We start from the raw sequence: 25,825 nt of genomic DNA, 5'->3' as shown, positions 1-25,825 counted from the left end.
ATATAATCTCCATCATAAATATAATGCTCCATCATAAATATAATCTCCATCATAAATATAATCTCCATCATAAATATAATCTCCATCATAAATATAATGCTCCATCATAAATATAATGCTCCATCATAAATATAATCTCCATCATAAATATAATCTCCATCATAAATATAATCTCCATCATAAATATAATGCTCCATCATAAATATAATGCTCCATCATAAATATAATACTCCATCATAAATATAATCTCCATCATAAATATAATGCTCCATCATAAATATAATCTCCATCATAAATATAATCTCCATCATAAATATAATGCTCCATCATAAATATAATACTCCATCATAAATATAATCTCCATCATAAATATAATGCTCCATCATAAATATAATCTCCATCATAAATATAATCTCCATCATAAATATAATGCTCCATCATAAATATAATCTCCATCATAAATATAATCTCCATCATAAATATAATGTTCCATCATAAATATAATGTTCCATCATGAATATAATGCTCCATCATAAATATAATGTGGGTGTGGCTTGTATATAAAACATTGTTGGAAGTCTTTAGAGAGCTTTATAGGCAACATATAGATGCGTTGTTACCCACCTCTTATTAGCAGTTTTTCACTATCTAGAAGGCACATAAATAATGCAGTTTTCCTTCAAATACATAGTAAAAATGTGAGGAAACTATTGACAGAATAGGAGTAGAATGGACACAGAGTATAAAATAAATAAATATCTTGGCTCATGGGATCATCAGAAGTGTCTAACCTGCAACCTGTGCAGTGGTGTGCATGCACTGCCAATGGGCCCAGGCAGTGGATTCAAACAGCAGCAAATGAAGTACAATGGAGTCCTGAAAGGGTTACCAGTCAGCAACTTCCTGCCTTTGTTTTGCTGCGGTACGCCTCTCTCTTTGGAGTGTCGGGAGGGCCCAGGTGTTCCAGGATCTTCTCTCTCTTTGGAGTGTCGGGAGGGTCCAGGTGTTCCAGGATCTTCTCTCTCTTTGGAGTGTCGGGAGGGCCCAGGTGTTCCAGGATCTTCTCTCTCTTTGGAGTGTCGGGAGGGTCCAGGTGTTCCAGGATCTTCTCTCTCTTTGGAGTGTCGGGAGGGTCCAGGTGTTCCAGGATCTTCTTCTGGAACTGACTGGCCTGCAAGCACAAGATAAGCCTTTCAAGGACACGCCGCTGACCTTCACCCACCAGTCTTACTTCTTCAAATGTCCCTTTAAAAGGGGCTACTATACACATACATATCAAAATAAATGATATATATATATAATATTAAGTAGCAAATTATTATATATATTAATATTATATATACAAATAAGTTGCTAATTATTATATGTATATATTAATACTAATATTATACATGACCTTTATATTCATATTAATATTCATGAATATTAATATATATATAATATTAAGTAGCAAATGATTATATATATTAATATTATTATTATATATGATGTATATATTAATACTAATATTTATATCATATAGTATATATATGATTATTGATATTATATACAAAAAATATGATATCGCTTGGCGACATCATACGCAAATATGGTGTGAACTTTCATTGTTATGATGATGACATTCAACTCTATAAGATGACCAACACGCCAGATTGTAGTCACCTGGAGGCGTGTCTTAATGACATGAAACAATCACCTGGAGGCGTGTCTTAATGACATGAAACAATCACCTGGAGGCGTGTCTTAATGACATTAAACAATCACCTGGAGGCGTGTCTTAATGACATTAAACAATCACCTGGAGGCGTGTCTTAATGACATTAAACAATCACCTGGAGGCGTGTCTTAATGACATGAAACAATCACCTGGAGGCGTGTCTTAATGACATTAAACAATCACCTGGAGGCGTGTCTTAATGACATTAAACAATCACCTGGAGGCGTGTCTTAATGACATGAAACAATCACCTGGAGGCGTGTCTTAATGACATTAAACAATCACCTGGAGGCGTGTCTTAATGACATTAAACAATCACCTGGAGGCGTGTCTTAATGACATTAAACAATCACCTGGAGGCGTGTCTTAATGACATGAAACAATCACCTGGAGGCGTGTCTTAATGACATTAAACAATCAGCTGGAGGCGTGTCTTAATGACATTAAACAATCACCTGGAGGCGTGTCTTAATGACATTAAACAATCACCTGGAGGCGTGTCTTAATGACATTAAACAATCACCTAGAGGCGTGTCTTAATGACATTAAACAATCAGCTGGAGGCGTGTCTTAATGACATGAAACAATCACCTGGAGGCGTGTCTTAATGACATTAAACAATCACCTGGAGGCGTGTCTTAATGACATTAAACAATCACCTGGAGGCGTGTCTTAATGACATTAAACAATCACCTGGAGGCGTGTCTTAATGACATTAAACAATCACCTGGAGGCGTGTCTTAATGACATTAAACAATCACCTGGAGGCGTGTCTTAATGACATTAAACAATCACCTAGAGGCGTGTCTTAATGACATTAAACAATCAGCTGGAGGCGTGTCTTAATGACATGAAACAATCACCTGGAGGCGTGTCTTAATGACATGAAACAATCACCTGGAGGCGTGTCTTAATGACATTAAACAATCAGCTGGAGGCGTGTCTTAATGACATTAAACAATCACCTGGAGGCGTGTCTTAATGACATTAAACAATCACCTGGAGGCGTGTCTTAATGACATTAAACAATCACCTAGAGGCGTGTCTTAATGACATTAAACAATCAGCTGGAGGCGTGTCTTAATGACATTAAACAATCACCTGGAGGCGTGTCTTAATGACATTAAACAATCACCTGGAGGCGTGTCTTAATGACATTAAACAATCACCTGGAGGCGTGTCTTAATGACATTAAACAATCACCTGGAGGCGTGTCTTAATGACATTAAACAATCACCTGGAGGCGTGTCTTAATGACATTAAACAATCACCTGGAGGCGTGTCTTAATGACATTAAACAATCACCTAGAGGCGTGTCTTAATGACATTAAACAATCAGCTGGAGGCGTGTCTTAATGACATTAAACAATCACCTGGAGGCGTGTCTTAATGACATGAAACAATCACCTGGAGGCGTGTCTTAATGACATTAAACAATCACCTGGAGGCGTGTCTTAATGACATTAAACAATCACCTGGAGGCGTGTCTTAATGACATTAAACAATCACCTGGAGGTGTGTCTTAATGACATGAAACAATCACCTGGAGGCGTGTCTTAATGACATTAAACAATCACCTGGAGGCGTGTCTTAATGACATTAAACAATCACCTGGAGGCGTGTCTTAATGACATTAAACAATCACCTGGAGGCGTGTCTTAATGACATTAAACAATCACCTGGAGGCGTGTCTTAATGACATTAAACAATCACCTGGAGGCGTGTCTTAATGACATTAAACAATCACCTGGAGGCGTGTCTTAATGACATTAAACAATCACCTGGAGGCGTGTCTTAATGACATGAAACAATCACCTGGAGGCGTGTCTTAATGACATTAAACAATCACCTGGAGGCGTGTCTTAATGACATTAAACAATCACCTGGAGGCGTGTCTTAATGACATGAAACAATCACCTGGAGGCGTGTCTTAATGACATTAAACAATCACCTGGAGGCGTGTCTTAATGAAATTAAACAATCACCTGGAGGCGTGTCTTAATGACATTAAACAATCACCTGGAGGCGTGTCTTAATGACATTAAACAATCAGCTGGAGGCGTGTCTTAATGACATTAAACAATCACCTGGAGGCGTGTCTTAATGACATTAAACAATCACCTGGAGGCGTGTCTTAATGACATTAAACAATCACCTGGAGGCGTGTCTTAATGACATTAAACAATCAGCTGGAGGCGTGTCTTAATGACATTAAACAATCACCTGGAGGCGTGTCTTAATGACATGAAACAATCACCTGGAGGCGTGTCTTAATGACATTAAACAATCACCTGGAGGCGTGTCTTAATGACATTAAACAATCACCTGGAGGCGTGTCTTAATGAAATTAAACAATGGATGTCCGCTAACTTCTTGCAACTCAACACTAAGAAAATGGAAATGCTGATTATCGGTCCTGCTAAACACCGACATTTATTTAATAATACCACCTAAACATTTGACAACCAAACAATTACACACTTATTTAATAATACCACCTTAACATTTGACAACCAAACAATTACACACTTATTTAATAATACCACCTTAACATTTGATTTTCAAATCATTGTATTCCGTTTATATTTACATCTAACACTTTACTATGTTTAGTTCTGTGTTTACTGTATTTATGAGCTCATTATAGTCATCACTACTGCACAATACATTTGTGTCGTCTGCAAATAGTATAACTTTCAGTACTTTGGATGTATTAATCATATCATTAATATACACAATAAACAGTTTTGGCTCCAACACGGACCCTTGGGGGACACCACAAGCAATGCCAAGAGTATCAGATAAATATTGACCCATTTTTACAAACTGTACCCTCCCTGTTAAATAACTTTTTAACCAGTCTCCAGCCAGCCCCCTAATTCCATACCCTAGAGGCCAATTCAAAGCCGATTGCCCAAGTCAACATCAAGTGTGGCATATACCAAGGAGACGCGCTATCACCACTGCTGTTCTGCATAGGCCTAAACCCCCTCAGTCAGATCATTACAAAGAGCGGCTACAGGTACCGATTCCGTAGTGGGGCAACAATCAGCCACCTGCTCTACATGGATGACATCAAGCTGTATGCCAGAAGCCAGCGAGAAATAGATTCACTGATCCACACCACCAGGATCTACAGCGATGACATAGGGATGTCATTTGGATTGGACAAGTATGGCCGGATGGTCTCAAAGAGAGGCAAGATGATCAGGACTCTGGGGATTGACCTACCAGAGGGAAACATAGGTGATATCCAAGACAGCTACAATTACCTTGGCATCCCACAGGCTATTGGAAACCATGAAGAGGCCACAAGGAAGTCAACCACAGCCAAATACCTCCAGAGAGTAAGGCAGGTCCTGAAAAGTCAGCTGAATGGTAAGAACAAAGTCCGCGCCATCAACATGTATGCACTACCAGTCATCAGATACCCCGCTGGTATCATAAGCTGGCCAAAGGAGGAGATAGAAGTCAAAGATATCAAGACTAGAAAGCTCCTTACCATGCACGGAGTGTTCCACCCCAAGTCCAGCACCCTGAGGCTATACACTAAGCGGAAAGAGGGAGGCCGAGGGCTAGTGAGCGTCAAGGCCAGAGTCCAGGATGAAATATAGAAAATTTGAGAATACATCGAAAAAATGGCCCCGAAGAATGAACTGCTAAGTGAATGTCTCGGGCAGCAGAACCCTGATGAGAGTGCAGAGGAGGAGGAGCAGACAACCTGGACGAACAAGCCCCTACATGGCATGTATCACCGTCAGCTAGAGGAAGTGGATGATATCAAGAAATCAGCACAGAGGCACTAATCATGGCAGCACAAGAACAGGCCATAAGCACAAGAGCCATAGAGACTTCTGACTTCCTGCTCTGTGCACGCGCCCTCCGTGCAGCGCTCCACGCAAGTGGAGCTGCGGCATACTGCCTGACGCAGCACATCTGGCTGCCCGACATCGTCCTCTACAACAATACCACGACAACTTCCAGGCTGCAGTGAAATTTACCGGAGGTTCTTCCATCGCAGCAGAACTGTTTCGAGACAACGCTCGGTCCCTGTCTGCTGTTTTAATCTGTTTACTATCCGCTGTGGGCTCCTCTCAGCCAATCACAAAGCAACAGTGCCTGAAACTGGCTCTTCTCAACACACGCTCACTCAACAATAAAAGCCTGCTTCTCAATGAATTTATAACGGACAATAATCTTGATTTCCTCTGTTTAACTGAAACCTGGCACAGACCCCTGGACTACTTCTCATTAAACCAAACCACTCCCCCCAATTTCACATACATGGAGAAGGCTCGCCCTCAGGGGCGGGGAGGTGGAGTTGCTACAGTTTACAGAAAGGACATTAAAACAACCTCCATCTCCATTCCTGACGTTCCCTCATTTGAACACACTGCCTTCAAACTCTCTGGTCCCACTCCTCTAGTCGCCGCCGTCATTTATCGTCCCCCCAAGCCAAACCCCTCCTTTCTCTCCGATTTTTCAGATTTTCTGACCCAGCTTTGTGCCATCTCCCCATCTGTTCTCCTCCTGGGTGATTTCAATTTTCACGTCAATGACACAAGTAATAAACCTGCTTCTGAATTCCTGGATCTACTACACTGTCTCAACTTCACACAATATGTCAACTTCCCCACTCACACCCGTGGTCACACCCTAGATCTCGTCTGCTCCTCTGGCCTCACAATAAATCACCTCTCCAGTCTTAACATCAACATCCCAGACCACCTGGCTATAATCATGGACATCAACATCCCCATCCCCCCTCCCAAAGACTCACGCAAAATATCCTTCCGTAATATCAAATCCATCTCCCCCTTCTGCTTCCTCAGCCTCCCTCACCACCATGATATCTGCCTCCGCTCCTCCGTTACCTGACAACCCCTCTGACCTGGTGAACTTCTACAATCACACACTCTCCTCCTGTCTTGACCAGTTAGTTCCCATCAAAACCAAAATCGTCACTTTCACACACTCAGTACCCTGGTACACCCCCGAACTCCATTTAATGAAATCTCGCAAACGCCAACTGGAAAGACTCTATAAGAAAACTGGTTTAACTGTCAATTACCAAGCCGACACTGATCACCTCCACCAATACACAGATGCCCTCAACTCCACTCGATCCACCTACTACTCCGACCTCATACACTCTGGCTCTTCCAACCCCAAAGCTCTCTTCTCCACAATAAATAAACCCCTCAAACCTACCGACAACATCTCCAACACCTTCAACACTACCAAATGCAACGTCTTTCTATCATTCTTCCAAAACAAAACAGACAGCATTTACAGCAACCTGATTACCTCTGCCACTCCCTCCTCCTCCCCACCTGCTGCCCCCTTGCAACACTCTGCCCCTGTCTCTCTTCTCTCCCAACACAGCTATCCAAACTCATGGTGGGCATGAAAACCTCCACCTGTGCTCTGGACCCCATCCCATCCACTCTGGTTAAAAACTGTCTCCCACTCATTTCCCCACTTATCATCAACATCATCAACTCCTCCTTCAGCTCTGGCTTAGTCCCCGACACCCTGAAACTGGCCGCTGTCACCCCCATCCTCAAAAAACCTGGACTCAACCCCGACACCAAGAGCTACTTCCGGCCCATCTCCAACCTTCCCTTCTTGTCCAAAATACTGGAACGTGCCGTCGCCACTCAGCTCAAAACTCCCCTCACTTCCAATGATCTGTTCGAACCATTTCAATCCGGCTTCCGCCCACGTCACAGCATTGAAACAGCCCTTCTCAAAGTCACCAATGACCTCCTCCTCTCCTCAGACTCCGGCCACCTCAGTATTCTCCTCCTCCTTGACCTCACAGCAGCTTTTGACACCATCAGCCACACCATTCTCCTCTCCCGCCTGAAATCATCCCTCAACATCACCGCCTCCGCCCTCTCCTGGTTAAGGTCATATCTCACTAACAGACAACAATACATCAGTATAAACAACTGCACCTCCTCCACTGCCCCTCTGTCACAAGGTGTCCCCCAGGGTTCGGTGCTTGTTCCACTTCTCTTCATCCTGTACATGCTCCCCCTTGGTAACATCATCCGCCGCCATCACCTCCAATTCCACTGCTACGCTGACGACGTCCAGCTATACATCTCCACAAAATCCATCTCCTCCTTAACTCTCTCCACCCTGACCGACTGCCTCACTGAAACCAAACCATGGATGCACTCCAACTTCCTCCAACTCAACTGCGACAAATCTGACATGCTCATCATCGGCCCCAAATCCCTCACCAAAACTGCTCACAACTTCCACCTCTCTGTGGACAACTCCACTCTGTCCCCATCCACTCACATCCGCAACCTCTGAGTCATTCTGGACAATAACCTCTCTTTTGAACACCATGTCAACCATATTACAAGAACTGCTTTCTTCCGTCTCCGTCCATCCCTCTCCTTCTCTGCCGCTGAAACCCTGATCCATGCCTTCATCACCTCCAGACTTGATTACTGCAACAGCATCCACTACGGCTCATCTTGCAAAATTCTCAATAGACTCCAATACATTCAAAACTCTGCCGCCGGCTTGCTCACCCACACCCGCTCCCGTGAGCACATCACCCTTTTCCTTCAGAAACTCCACTGGCTCCCCGTTCCTCACCGGATCCACTTTAAAATCCTCCTCCTCACCCACAAAGCCCTCCACAACCAGGACCCCTGCTACCTCACCAACCTGCTTCACCACCATACCCCTTCACGCAGCCTCCGCTCTTCTGATGCCAACCTCATCTCCCCACCACTCAGAACCAAGCTCCGGACCTGGGGTGATAGAACCTTCTCCATCGCTGCTCCCACCCTCTGGAACTCTCTTCCCAAACCCATTCGTGACTGTGCAGACCCTCCTACCTTCAAAAGCCTTCTCCCAAAACACACCTCTTCAGATCGGCTTTCAACCAGCGAATAGTGTTCTGTGTCTTGTAATGTCCTGTCTTGTAAATGTCCAGTATTATTATGTATTTTACAATGTACTGCTTTTATATTTATTGTATTTTATATTACTTTGAACTGTTTTATATTTTAATTTTTTATCCTGTAAAGCTATATATACCAAATAAAATGTATTATTATTATTATTATAATAGAGGCCAGGATCTACCAGAGTAGATCAGACCCAAGATGCAGACTATGCAAAGAAGCCCCTGAGACAGTCCAGCACATAGTAGCAGGCTGTAAGATGCTCGCTGGATCAGCGTACATTGAGAGGGACAACCAAAGTGGCTGGGGTAGTATACAGGAACATCTGCAACCAGTATGGAATAGAAGTACTCAAATCCCAATGGGCCATCCCACAGAAGGTGGCTGAGAACAGGGCCAAGGTTCTGTGGGACTTCAACTTCCAGACTGACAAACAGCTCCTGGCTAATCAACCAGACATAGTTTGACAATCAAAACTACCATCCACACACTCCACTCACCTCGGACAATCAAACTACCATCCACACACTCCACTCACCTTGGACAATCAAACTACCATCCACACACTCCACTCACCTTGGACAATCAAACTACCAAGTTCAAAAAGATTCCAGGAATTCCCAGAATTTGCGATTTTCCAAAGACCTATTTTCACCTCTTCCTGGAAAGTTTTTAAAGTCCACATTTTTCAACTGTTTTGTACCATTTCACCTTCAAAACATTCCTCTTAGTTTGGACAACAAACACTCCTATCCTTTTTCCCGTACAAATTCCCGGTTTTCCCAAAACTCCAGGAAATTGAAAATACCCATTCTCAATTCAAACGATTACTACGTCAACATTTTTCAACTGTTTTGAAAAATTCCAACACCAACCCATTGATATCATCTAGGACAATTGTGGTAATATCTATATTTTCAAAAATTCCCGGTTCTCTCGAAATTACCAAATTTCGAGGAAAATCCCATTCAAATGAATGGACATATTCATAGTTCTACAATGCCTTCTACAATGCCCAACATCTTTTCTGACCTTTCAACCATCCACCCACACTACTCTTCCGATATATCGAATATAAAACTTATATTTTCCATTCCCCCAAATTCCCGGTTTTCCTGAAATTTCCTGGAACATTCATGACAATGAATGGGCATTGTACAATCTACTGCATATCCCACATTTCTCATCTGATTTGAACTTTTCCAACATTCACACACTCCGCTCACCCTCGACATTCAAGCCAGCATGTTTCCTGGTTCCGAAAATTCCCTGATTATTCGGAATTACCAGGTATTTCTCCCATTAAAAATGAATGGTCAATATACAAACCTCTCCATATCCCACATTTCTCAACCGATTTAAACTGTTCCAACATCCACCCCTGGAAATTCACGCATTTCACTTCCGCTCACCCGTATGGGCGGTTCGGCAGTTTGCGCACTTAGAGCATTGACACGCAATTCCTACCGGAACTGCAAATACTAGTGTTACTATTAGTGCTATAACTCGGGCTGGGCGATACGGTTGACAACTGGATCACAATATAAGCGTTTTATTTTGGCTGATATCGATAATTATTGATACTTTTTATGGCTGTGAGGCATAGGCATAGAAAATTAGCTAAAAAAGCTCGCCTACTAACGTTAAAATGCTTACAGTTAACATGGGTTATGCACCAAAGTAAGGTGTATGCATGTGAAAATAGAAGAATAAAGTTAACATGCCAATGTTAGCATGCCAACAGTTAGCATGTGTCATGTACCAAAACATAAGACTCTGGGGTAAACGGTTGCAAAATTAGCAAAACAAAGTGAGCATGTTACAGTTAATATGCTAGCATGCTAACTTTAGCATGCCAACAGTTAGCATGTGTTGTCATGTATCAAATCATATGACTCTGGGAGAAAAGCTTTCAAAATTAGCAAAAAAAAGTGAGCAGGTTGAAGTTATTATGTTAGCATGCTAACTTTATCATCCTAACAGTTAGCATCCTAACAGTTAGCATGTGTCATGTACCAAATCCTACGTCTGTGGGGTAAACGGTTGCAAAATTAGCAAATAAAAGTGAGCATGTTAAAGTTATTATGTTAGCTTGCTAACTTTAGCATGCTAACAGTTAGCATGTGTCATGTCCCAAGTAATATGACTGTAAGGTGTGTCCTAAGTTCTTGATAAGTCCAACCTGTGGGGCGGATGGAATATTTCAGCAAAGTGCGATTGTGTCGGTGCTTCTTTTCACAAGCATGTTTGAGCGAGCTTCTCACCGCGTCCGTTTGTGGCGTGCTGCTGCTCAGCCCCGCCGTGGTCTGCTGTGGCGTGCTGCTGCTCGGCCTCGCCGTGGTCTGCTGTGGCGTGCTTCTGCTCGGCCTCGCCGTGGTCTGCTGTGGCGTGCTGCTGCTCGGCCTCGCCGTGGTCTGCTGTGGCGTCTTGGGCTTGGCGCAGTAGACCTCCAGATGATGCAGATCGCAGCCGTTGGACCGGCAACACTTGTCCACGATGCCCTTGCCTCTGGGCCGGGAGCCGTAGCCGGACCACGCACCTTTACCTGCCGCAAGACACACACAGAGACCGTTAGGACGCCGCTTCCTGAAGTCCAGCTCACCTTTTTCCACGGAGGGCCGCACACTATAAAATGAAAGCATTTTGCTATTTTTTATGATCAAAAGCAATATACCTATTTTTTTTTACCTCCAGGGGTCCCCAGGCAGTTTGCACCTGCAAGGGATTCTTAAGTTTTAAAAATATTCTAAATAAATCTTTTTTTTTTCAATGCTTGAATCTGTATATCAACTTTGGGTGGCTTGATATAAAGTTGATTTGGTTTTATGCCCTTTTTGTCAAAACTCTGCTTTAATATTTGCTGGAATATTTGATGTGACGTTGGAGCTTTAAATAGATCAATCATAATAGTAATAATAATAATACATTTTATTTGGTATTGCGCTTTTCAGGGTACTCAAAGACGCTTTACAGGATGCAAATTCAAATATAAACATAATACATAATACTGTAAATATAAAAGCAGTACATAGTAATAACACTGGACATTACAAGACACAGAACACTAATCACTGACAGGTTGAAAGCAGATCTGAAGAGGTGTGTTTTGAGAAGGCTTTTGAAGGTAGGATGGTCTGAGCAGTCACGGATGGGTTTGGGAAGAGAGTTCCAGAGGGTGGGAGCAGCGATGGAGAAGGCTCTATCACCCCAGGTCCGGAGCTTGGTTCAGCGTGGTGGGGAGATGAGGTTGGCATCAGAAGAGCGGAGGCTGCGTGAAGGGGTACGGCGGTGAAGCAGGTTGGTGAGGTAGCAGGGGTCCTGGTTGTGGAGGGTTTTTTGGGTGAGGAGGAGGATTTAAAAGTGGATCTGGTGAGGAACGAGGAGCCAGTGGAGTTTCTGAAGGACCGGGGTGATGTGCTCACGGGAGCGGGTGTGGGTGAGCAGGCGGGTGGCAGAGTTTTGAACGTGTTGGAATTTATTGAGGATTTTGGAATGGAAGATGAGCTGTAGTGGATGCTGTTGCAGTAATCAAGTCTGGAGGTGATGAAGGCATGGATCAGGGTTTCAGCGGCAGAGAAGGAGAGGGATGGACGGAGACGGGCAATATTTTTGAGGTGGAAGAAAGCAGTTCTTGTGATGTGGTTGACATGGTGTTGAAAGGAGAGGTTATTGTCCAGAATGACTCCGAGGTTGCGGATGTGAGTGGATGGGGACAGAGTGGAGTTGTCCACAGAGAGGTGGAAGTTGTGAGCAGTTTTGGTGAGGGATTTGGGGCCGATGATGAGCATGTCAGATTTGTCGCAGTTGAGTTGGAGGAAGTTGGAGTGCATCCATGGTTTGGTTTCAGTGAGGCAGTCGGTCAGGATGGAGAGACTTACGGAGGAGATGGATTTTGTCTAGCTGGACGTTGTCAGCGTAGCAGTGGAATTGGAGGTGATGGCGGCGGATGATGTTACCGAGGGGGAGCATGTACAGGATGAAGAGAAGTGGACCAAGCACCCAACCTCATTTAATGTGGTATACCACATCATTTAATGGGGTACGCCACATTATTTAATGTGGCCCGACACACCAATTTATGTGGTCTTCCCCATTGTTTAATGTGTTTCCCCACATCATTTTATGTGGTACGGCCGACACATCATTTTAGGTGGTACGCCACTTCATTTATGTGGCACTCCACATCATTTTATGTGGTACACTACATCATTTAAGGTGGTCCGACACCTAATTTTATGTGATACGCCACATCATTTAATGTGGTACACCACATCATTTAATGGGGTACGCCACATTATTTAAAGTGGCCCGACACACCATTTTATGTCGGCCGACACATAATTTTAGGTGCTACGCCACATCATTTAAAGTGGCCCGACTCATCATTTTATGTGGTACACCACATCATTTTATGTTTTCCGCCTCATCATTTAATGTACTCCAACACATCATTTAAGGTGGTCCGCCACATCATTTAACGTGGTCCGCCACATAATTTTATGTGATCCACCACATCATTTTACGTGGCCCATAATGTCATTTTATGTGGTCCTCCATGTCACTTAATGTGGCCCGACACGTCATGGTTTGATTTAAAGTGGTCATATTCAATCACTTTGTATTTGTTCTTTGAAACAAATGTTGAACATCATGTGATCATGCAGCAAGATGTTCCATTTGGTTTTGCTTGATATTCACTGGTACGTGTGGCCCTCCCAGAGCCACCATCATTGTGGCCCTCAATGAAAACGAGTTGGAGCAACTACACGTTTTTGTTTGTTTCATGCTCTTTTGTTAGTTTTTCAGAAGCCATTTGAAAGTGGGATACTTGATGTGAGCCTTGAACAGGTCCAGCTGTCAGGTGATTGAAGTCCAGGTGTGCTCTGTTCCCATGCTTTGTGTTGTTTTCTGCTACCTTTGCATGAAAACATACAGATATGAGAGCAAGTGTTGCTATCGCACAATGTGTTCTTGCGCCCGTGTGGACGGATCAGCACCACTTTGATACCAGGCGGCGAGAGCGGCCTTGGTGTGAACTGGAGAAAGGAAATCGGGTGAAAGGGCCTCTGGGCCACTTCTGATAAACCTTCAAATCAACATTTGATCGCTAAGTCAAGTTACACTACAAGTAAAATAGATTTTGCCTTTTCTGCTCCAATAATCATTGGTATCGAACACTTATATCGTGATACAGTTTTCAGCCATATTGCCCAGCCCGCCAGTTAATAATCCTCACCTCCATTGCGGCAAATCATTGAAAAAATTCCTTCAAGTACAATTATCACCGGAGGACAAGGCTAAACATGTTACACGCCGAGTGAGAACGAGCAGGAGCAGACAAGAAGACATGCTAATCACTAAGCTAGCTTGAAACACAGGGTAGGGCGGGCCCAACCAAGAGTATCAGTATATGATCGATACTAGAGGGATGAGATCCAGGTTTTTTGTCACGCTTGTTCATGTTTACCAAGTCCCTACACGCAAAACAAGAACATATGAAGTTGGTGCTGTGGAACATGAACAGATCACACAAAATGATGATCTACTAAACACCTGCACATCATAAATCAGTGCGGTGCAAGTCAGTGATCAGGACTTCCACTCCCTAATAAAACATGCTAACCTTCCATTCAACCATCAACACATTTTCAGCAAATATATGACGTGCATTCAAGTCAAGCATTTATTCAGCACATTCTGACAATAACATTGCACTTTTGTCCAAATATCCAGGTCTTCTCATTTGAATAATAACTCTAAAGTGTGATTCATCTGATATTGAAAAACTCCTTAGTCAGCACTAATTGAAAGGAATAGTGGATGGTAACGTTGACTTTTGTTTAGTTATTAACTTTGTTGTGATCAAACAATTGTAAGTAATGTGTTGTGTTGATATTGTTGTACTGTCAATAGCAATACACTCAAACATTTACAGGTACAGTAATCCCTCACTTATCACGGTTAATTGGTTCCAGGCCTGACCGCGGTAAATTCATTTCTGTGAACATCCAATATTTTCATAGCTGGGTCATAATAAACCTGGTTTACCACCCTTGAAATACTTTTGCTTTTTATTGTCAGAACCTTTTACACATGAAATAACAACTATAAATATTTATATGCGGAATCACCGCACTGACGTTTGCATTCAACTTTATTTCATTTTTACAAATTAGATTTTATTATTAGATTTTCATTACAATATTATATTCCTCATTTATTTGACTTGATCTATTTACATACGTATTTATTTTTTATTTATATATTGAGCTGATCACTGATTGTATAACAACAGTAAAGGAGCATGTGGAGTAAAAATAAATTGCGTGATTTTTTATTTTTATTTTATTTTCCCAAGATGCCGTCGCTGTAGTGGCTGCTGGTGGCAGGAGCTCTGTGCTCTTGTGTCATCCTTTTGTCTTCCTGCTGTTTCCCTCTTCTTTTCATGTGGGATTGTTTTGCCTTTTGGTTGGGGAGCCTTTGGGACTGTGTGACACATTCCTGACTTCTGCCGTGCTTTTCTCTCAACTTCTGGATCTGCCTCCCGGGAACCTTTTGGCCATGGAGACCAGCTGCTGGGTCTCTGCCACACCAGAGTCCGTTTGGAGAGACTGAAGGAGATGTGGATGAAGAGACAGGACTGCAGAGTATGGAGAGACTGGAGGATCTGGACCTCCTCTCCAGGGGCCCAGGCGTAGACTGATTTTTTTTCTTTTTCCTCACCCTTATATATATATATATATATATATATATATATATATGTAACGAAATTTCGTTCTTATCTGTGCTGTAAAGTTCAAATTTGAATGACGATAAAAAGGAAGTCTAAGTCTAAGTATAAGTCTAAAAGCAGCTTCCATGAAATGCTCAGTCATTGACAAACAAGGACGGTGCGAGGGTCACCACTTTGTCAACAAATGCCTGAGCAAATTGTTTAAGAACAACATTTCTCAACAAGGAATTTAGGGATTTCACCATCTACGCTCTGTAATATCATCAAAAAGTTCAGAGAATGTGGAGAAATCACTGCACGTAAGCCACGATATTACACACCTTGGATCCCTCAGGCGCTACTGCATCAAAAAGCCACATCAGTGTGTAAAGGATATCACCACATGGGCTCAGGAACACTTCAGAAAACCACTGTCAGTAACTACAGTTGGTCGCTACATCTGTAAGTGCAAGTTAAAACTCTAATATGCAAAGCAAAATCCATTTATCAACAACACCCAGAAACGCTCATCTAAGTTAAAGTTAAAGTTAAAGTACCAATAATTGTCACACACACACTAGGTGTGGTGAAATGTGTCCTCTGCATTTGACCCATCCCCTTGTTCACCCCCTGGGAGGTGAGGGGAGCAGTGAGCAGCAGTGGTGCCGCGCCCAGGAATCATTTTTGGTGATTTAACCCCCAATTCCAACCCTTGATGCTGAGCAGGGAGGTAATGGCTCCCATTTCTATAGTCTTTGGTATGACTCGGCCAGGGTTTGAACTCACAACCTACCCATCTCAGGGCGGACACTCTAACCACTAGGCCACTGAGTAGGTAGACCTAAGATCTGTGGTCTGACCAGTCCATATTTCAAATAGTTTTTGCAAACTCTGGATATATATATATGTATATATATATATATATATATATATATATATATATATATATATATATATATATATATATATATATATATATATATATATACATATAAAACATGCAGAATGTGCTTTTAGATCAAATGAAATTGGCGTAGAGTGGAGCAGGAATGTGATACATGTGATCGGTATCGGCCCATCTGAAATATGGATGACCGTATCAGCTTGGAGCACCTCAGTTATGACGTCAAAGGTCTCACGCAGACACACAAATAAAAGTACGATGCAGTAAATCTGTTTTTGATCCAACTTGCTCAAATCTAATCAATGAATGATGGCCATGTCCGTATCTTTGTTTATCAGTAGCAGCAAAAAAGCTGATATTTGGCATCACTATCTTATTCACCAAAACAATGATGTAATATTTGGCATCACTATCTTATTCACCAAAACAATGATGTAATATTTGGCATCATTATCTTATTCACCAAAACAATGATGTAATATTTGGCATCACTATTTTATTCACCAAAACAATGATGTAATATTTGGCATCACTATCTTATTCACCAAAACAATGATGTAATATTTGGCATCACTATCTTATTCACCAAAACAATGATGTACCGTATTTTCCGCACTATAAGGCGCACCTAAAAACCACAATTTTTCTCAAAAGCTGACAGTGCGCCTAATAACCCGGTGCGCTTTATTACGATTCATTTTCATAAAGTTTCGGTCTCGCAACTTCGGTAAACAGCCGCCATCTTTTTTCCCGGTAGAACAGGAAGCGCTTCTTCTTCTACGCAAGCAACCGCCAAGGAAAGCACCCGCCCCCATAGAACAGGAAGCGCTTCACCCGCCCCCATAGAACAGGAAGCGCTTCACCCGCCCCCGGAAGAAGAAGAAAAAACGCGCGGATATCACCGTACGTTTCATTTCCTGTTTACATCTGTAAAGACCACAAAATGGCTCCTAATAAGCGATCCGGTTCATAAAAAGACGCAATCTCTCCATCCGCACACGGATTACTACCGTATTTCACAGCAACTGATATTCCTGTGAACCGCACTGTGGAACGGGAGCACGTACGGTGAATATTCGCACCACAGGGAATGAGAAGTCATCCTTCACTGTGGTTCTAGCTTGCCATGCTAACTTCCACTCATGGTGATATTCAAAAGGAAGACCTTGCCAAAAGAGACCTTTCCAGCCGGCGTCATCATAAAAGCTAACTCGAAGGGATGGATGGATGAAGAAAAGATGAGCGAGTGGTTAAGGGAAGTTTACGCGAAGAGGCCGGGTGGCTTTTTTCACACAGCTCCGAAGGCGAACACACCTTCACTAAGACGGGCAGACAGCCTCGGACGACATACGCCAACATTTGCCAGTGGATCGTAAATGCTTGGGCAGATATTTCGGTCACAACTGTGGTCCGAGCTTTCCGGAAGGCAGGATTCACAGAACAACAGCGACACTGACTCCCGATGACTTCTACGAGACGGAACCGGCCATTTTGGATCCCGTATTCGCCCAACTTTTCAATTCGGACACCGAAGACGAAGAATTCGAAGGATTTACGAATGAAGAATAACTTCAGAAGGTGAGCGCTATGTTTATTTTGTGTGTTGTGACATTAACGTTCGAGCAACATTATGTTACTATTGCTCTACACCATTTTGAATTTTACTATGTTTGTGATTGCACATTTGCGTACATTTTGGGACAGAGTTGTTAGAACGCTGGTTTTCAATATATTATTAAAGTTTGACTGAACTATCTGACTGTTTTTTTGACATTCACTTTAGCGCAGCGTTTTTTTGACATTCACTTTAGCGCAGCGTAGGCGCGGCTTTTAGTCCGGGGCGGCTTATTGGTGGACAAAATTATGAAATATATAATTCATAGAAGGTGCGGCTAATAATCCGGTGCGCCTTATAGTGCGGAAAATACGGTAATATTTGGCATCATTATCTTATTCACCAAAACAATGATGTAATATTTGGCATCATTATCTTATTCACCAAAACAATGATGTAATATTTGGCATCACTATCTTATTCACCAAAACAATGATGTAATATTTGGCATCATTATCTTATTCACCAAAACAATGATGTAATATCCTACCAACAGCGACTGTAAAATGATATTCTTATTTCTTAAAATGGTTGTTTTCGTTCCGAATAGTACCTGAGTGGCCACGTTGGCATCCCATGAATGCGACTGACAGAGCCATCAAGTGACCCCGTGAAAAGCAAACGTACCAAAATAGATCCCGCGATCGCCGCACACAAACAGGAGGTCGTTGAGAAGGTCCGTGCCACAGCGGAGCTTGGCCGCCTCTGAGCACACAGGCCAGCCCAGAAGACTGAACACGCACAACACCTGAGGAGCACAGGAACACCTTGGTCAGCACACACCTTTTGGATACACCATACATTTAATAGAAGACTACCTTTACCTGTGTATGACCTCATCATTCAGTCCATTGACACACCTTTCTTCATGTTATTGTATGATACATTTGATATAAGACTACCTTTACATGTGTATGACCTCATCATTCAGTCCATTGACACACCTTTCTTCATGTTATTGTGTGATACATTTGATATAAGACTACCTTTACCTGTGTATGACCTCATCATTCAGTCCATTGACACACCTTTCTTCATGTTATTGTATGATACATTTAATATAAGACTACCTTTACCTGTGTATGACCTCATCATTCAGTCCATTGACACACCTTTCTTCATGTTATTGTATGATACATTTGATATAAGACTACCTTTACCTGTATATGACATCATCATTCAGTCCATTGACATACCTTTCTTCATGTTATTGTATGATACATTTGATATAAGACTACCTTTACCTGTGTATGACCTCATCATTCAGTCCATTGACACACCTTTCTTCATGTTATTGTATGATACATTTGATATAAGACTACCTTTACCTGTGTATGACCTCATCATTCAGTCCATTGACACACCTTTCTTCATGTTATTGTATGATACATTTGATATAAGACTACCTTTACCTGTGTATGACCTCATCATTCAGTCCATTGACACACCTTTCTTCATGTTATTGTGTGATACATTTGATACAAGACTACCTTTACCTGTGTATGACCTCATCATTCAGTCCATTGACACACCTTTCTTCATGTTATTGTATGATACATTTAATATAAGACTACCTTTACCTGTGTATGACCTCATCATTCAGTCCATTGACACACCTTTCTTCATGTTATTGTATGATACATTTGATATAAGACTACCTTTACCTGTATATGACATCATCATTCAGTCCATTGACACACCTTTCTTCATGTTATTGTATGATACATTTGATATAAGACTACCTTTACCTGTGTATGACCTCATCATTCAGTCCATTGACACACCTTTCTTCATGTTATTGTATGATACATTTGATATAAGACTACCTTTACCTGTGTATGACCTCATCATTCAGTCCATTGACACACCTTTCTTCATGTTATTGTATGATACATTTGATACAAGACTACCTTTACCTGTGTATGACCTCATCATTCAGTCCATTGACACACCTTTCTTCATGTTATTGTGCGATACATTTGATACAAGACTATGTTTACAGTACACACCAGGGCTCCAAAATGGTTCCACTGAGGGCCACACACTCAAAAATCAAAGCATGCTGGGGCCATTTTTCTTTTTCAGAACCAATATCATATATTTATTTTTAAACCTTTAGGGCTTCCCTCAAGTTTGGTAAAAGGGACCCAAAAGGGTCTCAGTTGTAAAAATTAGAAAAAAGAAGTCATTCATATTTGTATTTTTTCATTCAACACTTAAATCTTTACATCAACTTTTGTCGATATAAAGTAAAAAAAAAAAATGTTATGTCATTTTTGTCAAAACCCTGCTTTTTGTAGCAAAAACACAACATTTATGTTAATATATATTTTCTCTTAAAATTTTCAAAGTGGAATTTTGGATTTGAAGTAATTGGAGGTTTAATTAGGTCAATAATTCATTTAAAAATATTTGGGTTCATTATTGTTTTTTAAGCAATGACAGTTTAAAAAAAGATCCCACTTGGGGCCCCAAAAGGGTCCCCACTCAGAGTCTTTTAAACTTTCAGCCATTAATTCTCCAGATCAACTTCAGGTCTATCTGGCGATAGAAAGTTCATTTTTACATTTTATTCTATTTTTTGCCCTTTTTGTCAAAACCCATTTTTTGTGGCAAAAACACAAAATACTGTATTACATATTTTTTCCCCAAAAACATTTCATAGCGGAATTTTGGATGTGAAGTAAATGGAGCTTTAATTCGGTCCATAATTTATACTTAAAAAATGATGTTAATTTATTATCATTTTTTGACTGTTTAAAAAAAAAAGTCTTGGGGATCCAAAAGGGTCCCCCACTCATAAGTGTTTTTTTTTTTAAAACTTTCAACACTTAATTCTCAAGATCAACTTCAGATGTGAAATATTTATATAGCGCTTTTCTTTAGAGACTCAAAGTGCTTTACATAGTAAAACCCATGATCTCCATTTTGAAGTTACTTTCAAGCAGAGTGGGAGCAGGTGGGTGGAGTGTCTTGCCCAAGGACACAACGGCAGTGACTTGAAGGCAGAAGTGGGGATCGAACCTGGAACCCTCAAGTTGCTGGCACGGCCGCTCAAAATCCGTCAATCACAAGTTATTGTTATTTTTTCATGTTTTTTGCCAAAGAAATCTGCTTTTTATCCCACAAACACAAAATATGTCATATTTTACCCCAAAAATATTTCAAAGTGAAATATTTGAGCCTTGAATGGGTCAAATATTCATAACTTTCATTTTGATTCATTATTATATTTTGAGCAATGACAGTTTTAAAGAAAAATACAGTCACCATTTCTGCTTTTTCTTTTTACATTTCACCTGTTTGCTCTTTTATTCCACTTGTATAGTTTTTTTTAATAGTATTTGCCGTAAAAAAAAAAGAGCCAAAGTGTGGACGAGCCTGGTATACACACATAATAAATACTGACTGGTATACACACATAATACATACTGACTGGTAGACACACATAATACATACTGACTGGTATACACACATAATACATACTGACTGGTAGACACACATAATACATACTGACTGGTATACACACATAATACATACTGACTGGTATACACACATAATACATACTGACTGGTATACACACATAATACATACTGACTGGTAGACAAACATAATACATACTGACTGGTATACACACATAATACATACTGACTGGTATACACACATAATACATACTGACTGGTATACACACATAATACATACTGACTGGTATACACACATAATACATACTGACTGGTATACACACATAATACATACTGACTGGTATACACACATAATACATACTGACTGGTATACACACATAATACATACTGACTGGTATACACACATAATAAATACTGACTGGTAGACACACATAATACATACTGACTGGTATACACACATAATACATACTGACTGGTATACACACATAATACATACTGACTGGTATACACACATAATACATACTGACTGGTATACACACATAATACATACTGACTGGTAGACACACATAATACATACTGACTGGTATACACACATAATACATACTGACTGGTAGACACACATAATACATACTGACTGGTATACACACATAATACATACTGACTGGTATACACACATAATACATACTGACTGGTATACACACATAATAAATACTGACTGGTATACACACATAATACATACTGACTGGTAGACACACATAATACATACTGACTGGTATACACACATAATACATACTGACTGGTAGACACACATAATACATACTGACTGGTATACACACATAATACATACTGACTGGTATACACACATAATACATACTGACTGGTATACACACATAATACATACTGACTGGTAGACAAACATAATACATACTGACTGGTATACACACATAATACATACTGACTGGTATACACACATAATACATACTGACTGGTATACACACATAATACATACTGACTGGTATACACACATAATACATACTGACTGGTATACACACATAATACATACTGACTGGTATACACACATAATACATACTGACTGGTATACACACATAATACATACTGACTGGTATACACACATAATAAATACTGACTGGTAGACACACATAATACATACTGACTGGTATACACACATAATACATACTGACTGGTATACACACATAATACATACTGACTGGTATACACACATAATACATACTGACTGGTATACACACATAATAAATACTGACTGGTAGACACACATAATACATACTGACTGGTATACACACATAATACATACTGACTGGTATACACACATAATACTGTACATACTGACTGGTATACACACATAATATTGTACATATTGACTGGTATACACACATAATACTGTACATACTGACTGGTATACACACATAATACTGTACATACTGACTGGTATACACACAGTAGCATGTCAATATCAGGCTACTGTCAAGACTTTCTATGAACATTAAGATGAAAATAGAAAGATGTCTTTAAAGTCAGCCATGTTGACTTGAAAGAAGGTGAATGGGACTCTTACTTTGAAAGAAGGTGAATGGGACTCTTACCTTGAAAGAAGGTGAATGGGACTCTTACTTTGAAAGAAGGTGAATGGGACTCTTACCTTGAAAGAAGGTGAATGGGACTCTTACTTTGAAAGAAGGAGAATGGGACTCTTACCTTGAAAGAAGGTGAATGGGACTCTTACTTTGAAAGAAGGTGAATGGGACTCTTACCTTGAAAGGGCAGCATGTGGCGGGAGAAGCGTCCATGCTGACTGTGCAGCTGACTGTGCACACCTAGACTATTATAGTGTGGAGGATGACCTTCAAGTCTGACATCATTTCCTTATCAGAACATTCAGCTGCACTTCGTCTAAAATGTTCCTACTTTCTTTGTCGCACGCGATAAGACGCTGGACTCATTTGCTCCTTTTCTAAATTGAAAAGATCCCTAACCCTAACCCTAACCCTAACCCTAACCCCACGGGGAAGACCGGCCATGTCTCCCAGCTGGCCTAGGAATCCCCCAGGAGGATCTGGACAAAGTATCTGGGCAGAGGGAAGTCTTCTTCTCCTTGTCTCACCTGGGATGAGAAGAAGAAGAAGGATGGATGAAGAATTGAAGTGCAAATGAAAATGTTGCTTCACCAGCACATCATTAAGAAACTTCTCCTTGAGTTTAGCTTCACACTTCTTCTGTTTTGCTCCATATTGTCATTACTGCCACAAGTGGTAGAAAAGTGCATTACAAGTTTTTGGCAGCCTTGTAGGGGAAACAATGATTAGAAACATTATGTCACTAACCTCTTTTATACACTTCTCATCAACTCTTTTATAGTGTCAATAATATACACTTCTCATCAACTCTTTTATAGTGTCAATAATATACACTTCTCATCAACTCTTTTATAGTGTCAATAATATACACTTCTCATCAACTCTTTTATAGTGTCAATAATATACACTTCTCATCAACTCTTTTATACATTGTCAATACATGGCAAATAATATACACATATACATACATATCTCATTGGTGCTGCACCTGGTGGACTACTTCTGTACTTCATTTGTTCACAAGATGGATGTTGCTGCACCTGGTGGACTACTTCTGTACTTCATTTGTTCACAAGGTGGATGTTGCTGCACCTGGTGGACTACTTCTGTACTTCATTTGTTCACAAGGTGGATGTTGCTGCACCTGGTGGACTACTTCTGTACTTCATTTGTTCACAAGATGGATGTTGCTGCACCTGGTGGACTACTTCTGTACTTCATTTGTTCACAAGGTGGATGTTGCTGCACCTGGTGGACTACTTCTGTACTTCATTTGTTCACAAGATGGATGTTGCTGCACCTGGTGGACTACTTCTGTACTTCATTTGTTCACAAGCCAAGAGCTTGCTTGTATAATGTGCAGGATCAGTCTGACCACAAAAACTGCTCAACAAGCATTAAAGTGTCATTTCTGCACTTTAGATGATCACATCTTATTCCTAAATGGTTTAGATTAGGGTCTGATCACTACACATCTGCACTTTAGATGATCACATCTTATTCCTAAGTGGTTTAGGTTAGGGTCTGATCACTACTCATCTGCACTTTAGATGATCACATCTTATTCCTAAGTGGTTTAGGTTAGGGTCTGATCACTACTCATCTGCACTTTAGATGATCACATCTTATTCCTAAATGGTTTAGATTAGGGTCTGATCACTACACATCTGCACTTTAGATGATCACATCTTATTCCTAAGTGGTTTAGATTAGGGTCTGATCACTACACATCTGCACTTTAGATGGCGCCACCAGGTATGGCGGGTGTTGTCGCTGCTCTGTTCATTTATGTAATATTGACAAGTACAACGAATAACAAAGGCAACAGTCAAACTTTTTTGCCTAAAGATATCTGTTATTTCGACAACATCAGCAAAACAATAAATGCGCACAAGACTGAAGCCGAACAACACTTTGGGTTCAGGAAACATGCGCTGCTCGCCACATTTATCCACCCGCTTCTCTACAACCAAGCAACAAAACGAACCAGGACAGGACTCAAACAACAGCAAAATATTGTCTTTATTGTGGCAATCTCCTTATTGCTATGTGGAGATATCCACCAGTGTCCCGGTCCAAACAACATAGCGGCAACAGGGGAAAGCAACGTAAACACAGCTAACAGCAGAAGCGCTACAGCTACCAACAGGAACACCACCGGTAACCTACAGGTACAGAGATGCACATCGTACTACACACCTACTCACTGGCCTAGTGGTTAGAGTGTCCGCCCTGAGATGGGTAGGTTGTGAGTTCAAACCCCGGTCGAGTCATACCAAAGACTATAAAAATGGGAGCCATTACCTCCCTGCTTGGCACTCAGCATCAAGGCTTGGAATTGGGGGTTAAATCACCAAAATGATTCCCGGGCCTGGCACCGCTGCTGCCCACTGCTCCCCTCACCTCCCAGGGGGTGAACAAGGGGATGGGTCAAATCCAGAGGACACATTTCACCACACCTAGTGTGTGTGTGACAATCATTGCTACTTTAACACCTGAGCAAGAAATATACCCGTGCGATTCCATCCCCCCTGGGAGTGCTTGCCCGACGCCGGTGTCCAGCTCGAACCTGGCGGCCCGCCGGGCGAGATCAATTGGAACGTGGAGCGACGACCCGGGACACCACTGCGGGCGTGTCGGTTCTGAATCCCGCTTTGCCGCGGGGGCGCCCGAGTTTGGAGACGGCGTTGCGGTGACTGTTGCCGCGGGCGCCTCGCGGGGTTTGCGCCATGGCCTGGGGTGGCGGTTCAACTACAGGTGGAGCACGTGGAAGACGCTCGCAACAACAAATCGATGATATATGTGCTCATCTACCAGACCTGGGATCCAAGCCTAGGCATTTGGTCGATACCAGCACAGGCGTGAGTAAGACTGAATCAAGTAATACTAGGTCCCGTAAACAGTATAGAG

General features: G+C 41.5%; 1 protein-coding gene across 1 annotated transcript; it reads right to left on the bottom strand.

Moving 5' to 3' along the window:
* Positions 1-511: 511 nt before the first annotated feature.
* Positions 512-23,135, bottom strand: igf3 (insulin-like growth factor 3). The gene is made up of 4 exons (XM_061970052.2): positions 23,093-23,135; positions 18,508-18,628; positions 10,914-11,194; positions 512-1,171 (listed from the first exon to the last, which is right to left on the bottom strand). The coding sequence occupies exons 1-4, from the start codon at positions 23,126-23,128 to the stop codon at positions 893-895; spliced, it is 717 nt and encodes a 238-aa protein (XP_061826036.2). The 5' UTR covers positions 23,129-23,135; the 3' UTR covers positions 512-892.
* Between the last annotated feature and the right edge of the window lie 2,690 nt (positions 23,136-25,825).

This window comes from Nerophis lumbriciformis, linkage group LG01, assembly GCF_033978685.3.
Source record: "Nerophis lumbriciformis linkage group LG01, RoL_Nlum_v2.1, whole genome shotgun sequence".
Classification (NCBI taxonomy): Eukaryota; Metazoa; Chordata; class Actinopteri; order Syngnathiformes; family Syngnathidae; genus Nerophis; species Nerophis lumbriciformis.
This window is presented reverse-complemented; position numbering and strand designations above follow the sequence as displayed.

Coding starts and splice junctions, on each gene's coding strand:
- igf3 (XM_061970052.2), bottom strand. CDS start 23,128: ATGGACGCTTCTCCCGCCACATGCTGCCCTTTCAAG. Junction 11,195..18,507: donor CGATCGCGGGATCTATTTTG/GTACGTTTGCTT, acceptor GTCTTGCGGCAG/GTAAAGGTGCGTGGTCCGGC. Junction 1,172..10,913: donor GCACGCCACAAACGGACGCG/GTGAGAAGCTCG, acceptor TTGTGCTTGCAG/GCCAGTCAGTTCCAGAAGAA.